General features: G+C 49.2%; 1 protein-coding gene across 1 annotated transcript; it reads right to left on the bottom strand.

Moving 5' to 3' along the window:
* Positions 1–424: 424 nt before the first annotated feature.
* LOC309587392 (small basic protein 2) lies at positions 425–1784 on the bottom strand (the record flags this gene model as incomplete). Its single annotated transcript, XM_082305509.1, has 2 exons — positions 425–558; positions 1727–1784. The coding sequence occupies 2 exons, from the start codon at positions 1782–1784 to the stop codon at positions 425–427; spliced, it is 192 nt and encodes a 63-aa protein (XP_082161635.1).
* Positions 1785–6843: the final 5059 nt, after the last annotated feature.

Raw genomic sequence — 6843 nt, 5'->3', positions numbered from 1 at the left:
AACTACCCACATTTTTTAAGACATCTGCAGATAACATGTAGCCTGAAAAAGCAGTAAGGAACTGAAAGATTCTCTCTTGTCTCCAGAGGGTTGTGGAGGGCCATGAAGAAGGCAAGAGGGAAAATAATACCCTTTCTTCCCCAATCCCTAACTCATAAGACCACTGGCAGCTCTGAAGCTTGTTGTCACTAAACGTTCAGGCTTTTTTGGTGCTGCTGAGCCTTTGAGCTGGGCTTGGAGAACCTGTTTTAACATGGGATCATGGGGACACAAGTAACCACACTGCACACACCAGAGTTACATCTCCTTTTTTTCTCTTTTTAATTATTGAGAGGAGGGGATGACAGTTGGGTGAGACAGTTGAGAAGCTGCTCCCAAAGCCACCGCGGCGCCTCCTCTTCCCCAGAAGCTTCCTTTTCAGCTCCTATTTCCCCTTCCAGCCGGGTGGGATGCAGCAGTAGTACTTGCAGTCAGCGGAGAAGGACCACACGTCCACCTTGGTGCACTTGCTGGAGCAGTAGCCCACCTTAGGGCAGTGCTTCCTTATCTGCCCATAGCCTGCAAGGGAGAGACAGAGGGAGGGTGCTTGGGTCGGGATAGGTGCCTCCGTGCCGCTGCCATGCCCTCCCATCACCTCCAGGCACAAGTGTGGCAGTGGTCAGAAGGATGAGACCCTGCTTGCAGGGAGGTCCTGCTCCGTTCTCCCACACATCCATGCTCCTGCCCAAGCCCACCCCCAAAGCAGGAAAGGACCTTGAAGAGCACAAGCCTGAGAAACTCCTTGTGCATCCCTGTCCCCCCCAGCTGGTGACCACAGGGCCAGCTGATGACACAGGTGCAGTTTGGGAAAGAGATGCTCCCAAGGAGAGCAGACTCCTTGCCCGCATTGGGAGACACCCCAAAAACAAAGTTCATAACGATGCTCATCTGCGCAAGTTCATAAAGATGTTCATCTGTGTGCACGTGTGTTTCCTTGTCTTCTACCTCTTCTTAAGGGACAGGATCAGTGTTCTCAGAGCAAAACAGAAAAAGCCACATCAAGCTGATTTCAGAAAATTAGCTGCCCACTCAGGTCCCTGTACTTATATCATGCTTTTAAAAATTATTCTCTTACTCAGAAAAGGCTGAAAGGATGCTGCAAAGGTCTTGAAATTGGGCGTATAGCAGCACCAAATATTCACCATGGCAGTTAAAACTGGGCCAAGTGACAGACTTGGCTCAGCTGGATGAGAGTTGATACCTGAAGGGGGTTTCTAATGCCTATCTGGGAGGTCTCAGCCCTGAATCCCCTTTTGACTCTTGTAGAGGGACCAGAAACCCTCCAAGTCGCAGAAACAGGCATAAGCAGCAATAGCTACGTCACATCAGTAAATCAAACGTGCCCAGGACTGATCCTTGACAAAGAAATCGAGTTGCACAGAAGAGTCCCCTCTGGTACTACGAAACTGAGTTCCCAAGAGAAGTGGCCGCATCCAGACTCTTGTTTGGCAATTGTCTGGCCTGGGCTCACTCCCAAACTGGATACTGAAGTTTTAACCTCAGTTATTCCTATACAAATCTCTCTGAGATAATCCTTATTTCATTGTCCCTTGAAAGAAGTCATTAAAGTACCTGGCCAGATTATAGCAGTCACCTCAGATGGTAATAACTATATTTTCAAGAGCTAAAGTTACTTTAAAAGAATCCCAGCTAGTGTCAGCTCGTCTCGCCCTATTTGACATCTTACCTGGAGTGGCCAGGGAGACCAGCAGGAAGACAGCGAAGACAAGGTAGAGGAACCTCATGGCTGGAGTTGAGTTGGGATCTCAGCAAGGCTGGAGAGAGGAGAGTCGGAGAGAGGAGAGTCGGAGAGAGCTCGAAGGGAGGAGGTGGCATAGAGCGAGTCTGCAGCTGCCAGTTTTTATAGAGCGTTTCCCTGCAGAGTGGAGGATGCTGGGAAGACACGGGAATTCATCCAAGTCGTGCTGTTTGTGGCTGGACGTGCAGTTGTGGCACGAGCACCAGAATTTCCCATGTGTGCCCAATTGCGCTGGCAGCCACCTCCTTCCCCCAGATCTGGTTACCCAATATCAGATAGGACTTCAGCACGCTGGCTTTGATGAGAGCACAAATGAATAGGGGCTGTCAATAGCAGAGTTGTGAGGACTGGGCTGATGGGTCAGAGGGACCTGATGGAGATCTGCAGGTACAATGATGAGAGGAGAACGAGATAAGTATCACAGGGTTTCAGGCCTTTCTCAACCTCTGGCAGAAGTGCAACGGCATGCAATAGTGCTGAAACGTGGCCACAATGCACCGATAAATCTCTCTCCATTGTCCATGCTGGTCACCATTTGGGGCTGTTGGCTTGGAAAGGACCCATGTTCCCATCCCGGCTTGTGAAGGGAACCATGTCTGAAAAATCTCTCTGATAAATTTAGCAAACATCATGTTCAATGTAGTCTCTTTTGTTGTCCCCTCTCACCCCTCTGATGGATGGGCAGGAGCACTGGGGCTGAGAGCTCCCAGGAGCCTGAATGAGCTGACCACTTGCAGACACTTTGATCTTCTCCTCTTCCTCATGAACCTTCCAGACAGATCTGGGGTTTCAAACATGAGCAGAGCTCTGCAAAGGAACTTTTCCAACCTCAGTTCACTGGGCTGTTTAATAGTTTTAAAAACAGCCAGAAAAAAGAAGCGGCTGGTGAAGGGACAGAAGCTGCTGCTGAAGGGACAGAAGCTGCTGCTGATGCAAAATGACTGAATACCATCAAACCTAAATGTGCAAAGGGCAGCAGAAGGATCTTACAACACTGAGTAACAGGGCAGCAAAATGTCAAATGCTGAATCAGTGTCAGTTAGCCTAAGGTTGTGAATTTGGAAAAATATATAATCTCTGTACAAATGGTGGGTCTAAATTACCTAAAGCCAGTTAGGAAGGAGGTGTGGGAGTCCTTGAAGAGAGTGCTCTGAAAACAGCAGATAAGAACCAAAAAATGGAAAGTTTTAGATTAAGGAAATTTCAGGAAGGTATTAAGGCAAAAGAAACCATTGCATCACTGCATCAATCTGTGGGGTATTGCACTGTGATGTGCGCACTGCTCATCTCCCCATCCCTGATGGCCTACAGTAGGGCAAGACGAGGTTAAAAGAAAGGTGTCAGAGCCAGGGAATTATTTCCATAAATTTAGATATACTGGCAGTCTTCAGCTCAGGGAAGAGACATTATTGGAGGTGTATCACAAAGCTGTAAAAATTTGAGAGACTTAAGGAAGAGAGAACTGTGGTTCTCCAATTTTCATAACCCAAGAAATAGGTGGGATGCAGTGGTAAATCAGGCATTTATCAAAAAAGTAACCAAAAAAAGTCCTTTCACGCTAAGCATAGCTGAAATATGGAATTTCTTCAAGAAGTTCAAGAAGTCAAAATGTATTAAAAGGACAAATGTATTGAAAAAGTGATTTATAAGTTAATGAAGCAGGTACAAATTAAAAAATTAGATATAAAATCTTCTTGAGGAAGTCACCAAACTTCATGTTACTGGACAGTCGGGAGTTTTACCGAGTGAAAACATGTTCTTGGACTCCTTCCCAGGCACTCACTTCTGCCCAAACCAGGCTCTGCACTCTGACTTGGCTCAGCCTTACGTTCCTCTCTGTGATCTTGTTTGAGTACAGAAACGAAGTAAAAGTAAGGGTGAGGGGACTGTGCACCTCTTCTGCTTCATCACCCCTATTTCTAAGTATTGTTTTCAGGAGTTTGTCCATTTTTTATTTAAGACCTTTGGCAATGGTGTTTCCACACTCCCCCTATTCAATCCTCTCTGCTGCTGTACAATCCTGCCACGGCAAAGGCTTTCCTATATCGCAAGTGAGGACTTCTCGTTGCAACTGGAGTCACTGACTTCTCCTGGCCACCAAGAACAGACCATACCTTCCCAATGTATTGCCTTTCGTGGATTTGAGGACTTCCATGTTTTCCATGTCTTCTCTTTCCTGATCATCATTATTCCACTTGCTTCAGTCTTTTCTTACAGGTCAAATCTTCTTGACCTCCTGTCATTTTCTGAGCTCCCTTCAGCCCTTTCACTGCTTTCTTGAAGCACGGTGTACAAAACTGGATGGGTGCACTTTTAAGGGGTGCACAGTGCAGTGGGTATGTCCTGTGTTTTACAAACTCAGCTTTTGTTTATACTTGTAGGACAATTAGCGATGGTTTCCCAACACCATGACATTGCTCATTTGTGCCCGCCTATGATCTACTGCAACCCAAATTTTCCCTGCAGAATGGCCATACAGCCAGAAGCTCCTTATTCTGTATTCTCCAGATAATTATTCTTGTCTGTATAGACAAGGTAGCTTTCCCTATTACTTAATTATATTTTTTTCATTATCTCTTTAGCATATGAAGATCCACTGGAATGCTAATCCTGTCCTCTAATGCTTTGCAGTCCCTTTCAGCTTCTTATTTGTGAATTTAGTAAGCACACTCTCTAGACAACCATGTAAATTATTAGGCAGGATAGCACTGGACTTACAACAGCTCACATAGTGGTGTGGCAATTCATCACCTTAGCTTCATTTACATATTTGCCTACATCGCCTTTAATCAACATCATAGTCCTTTTTGAAAGATTTCAGGCAAAATACCCAAATAGGTCTTGGGCCAAACGAATGTGATGAAAACCAGGCCAAGTGCAAGGTCCTGCACCTGGGTCGGGGCAATCCCCTGTATCAGTACAGGCTGGGGGATGAAGGGATGGAGAGCAGCCCTGAGGAGAAGGACTTGGGGGTGCTGGGGGATGGAAAGCTGGCCACGCTGCTGGGGATGCTGCCCAGGAGATGCTTGGCTTTCTGGGCTGCGAGAGCACATTGCCGGCTCGTTGCCAGCTTTCCCCAGGGAGGGGATTCTGCCCCTCTGCTCCGCTCTGGGGAGACCCCCCTGGAGCCCTGCGTCCAGCTCGGGGGTCCTCAGCATGGGAGGGACATGGAGCTGTTGGAGCAGGGCCAGAGGAGGCCACCAAAATGGTCAGAGGCTGGAGCACCTCTGCTGTGGAGAAAGGCTGAGAGCTGGGGGTGCTCAGCCTGGAGAGGAGAAGGCTGCGGGGAGACCTGATTGCAGCCTTTCAATACTTAAGGGGGGCTTATAAGAAAGATGGCGACAGACTTTTTAGCAGGGCCAATAGCGATAGGACAAGGAGGAAAGGTTTTAAACTAAAAGATTCAGACTAGATGATAGAAGGAAGAAATTTTTTACAATGAGGGTGGTGAAACACTGAACGGGTTGCCCAGTGCAGTGGTAGATGCCCCATCCTTGGAAGCATTCAAGGCCAGGCTGGATGGGGCTCTGAGCACCCTGATCTGGTTGAAGATGTCCCTGCCCATTGCAGGGGGGTTGGACTGGATGGGCTTTGAAGGTCCCTTCCATCCCAAACTATTCTATGATTCTGTGATTCTATGAAAATGTTGCAGAGTTTGCACATTTGGGGAAGACCCTTGAGGAACCTCACTGCCAATGAACCAGTTGGGGATGAATGCACCCTGAAAACTACTCCCCATGATGGACCTGATGACCCGGTATTGTCCATTGTGTCTGTGCCTTGCAGACAGTGTCCACAGCTTAACAGAGAGGTGCCCAGATTAATTCGTGCGCCTCTGGAGATCACCTCTGCTGTTGGCAGCCCTGGCTGGCACTGGGTCGAGCAGACCTGTGCCTGGCGGCTCCGCGTGTTCTGGTGGCAGAGTCCCGGCAGCCGGATCTGGGGGAGGGGGAATTGCCCCCGCGTGTCCGGGTTGGAGAAAGCGGCCGGCGAGCGGCGAGGAGAAGCCCACTGGAGCATGGACCTGGCTGCCAGGTGCCTTTGTGAGTGGGACCAGCGGGTCAGGGTGACATTGCACATGCCGGCAAGCAAACAACACCTCTTTGGAGATGGGTTTGCTCAAGTTTCTCCTCCTGTCGCGCCGCTCGTGGCAGGAGTCCCTCTATAAAACACAGGACCTCCAAGGTCCCCCACTTGTGGCCGTCTCAGACCCTCTTTGCTCTTGGTGTGCTGAGATCTCTGCTGGCCTCCAGACATGAGGGTGCTCTGCGTGGTCTTTGCTGTGCTCCTGCTTTTCTCCTTGGCCACCCCAGGTAAGACAGCAACGCATGGAGGGGAGAAAGCGGGGCTGACCTTGGAAGCTGGGAGTACGGGTACCTGTCCCCTCTCCAGCCTTTGTGCCTGGGGGTGGAGGGAGGTGGTTCATCTCACCCAGCTTTGGCAGTGGAGATCAGCTACCTGCAGCTGGCTCTGGCTGATGATTTACCCAACCTAGCTTGCACAACCGATTCGGGATGAGATGAATGCTGCACTGCAAATGCCTGTCTCTTGTGCTCATGTAAAGGGATCTTGCCAGCAAGCTGCAGTACTGACAAACGTAGAGAGATGACCATTAAGAGTCCAGCGGTCCCCCAGCTCAATGGGGACGGAAAGCATGGGTCCCATCCTACGTGGGTTTAAACCCAAAGGTACCCTGTGCATCAGTACTCCCCTGGAGCCAGCAAGGAGATAACTTTTGGGGCTCTGCTCTCCTACGGTGCCTGACATTTTCTTTTATAACTCAGCTCTCTCTCCCTCCCATTGCAGGGTATGGGCAGCTTAAGGGTGCTTGTGGCGGGTACTGTTCCTACACGTGTGCCAAAAGGGACGAGTGGACTTTCAGCCAGTCCTGCGGGAAGATGTACTGCTGCATCCCCCCACCCAAAAAGGGAAAATGATTGCGAAAGTGTCCAGCCACAGAGGAAGACCAGCACTCGTGGTGGGGCTCCCAGTGCTGTATTCACGGTGTGACAGAGACGTTGTTCACTGCTTTGAAGTAAAAATGG

This window comes from Platalea leucorodia (assembly GCF_965183815.1).
Source record: "Platalea leucorodia genome assembly, chromosome: 3".
Taxonomy (NCBI): Eukaryota; Metazoa; Chordata; class Aves; order Pelecaniformes; family Threskiornithidae; genus Platalea; species Platalea leucorodia.
The sequence above is the reverse complement of the archived record's forward strand: the minus strand, read 5'-3'. Positions and strand labels throughout refer to the sequence as shown.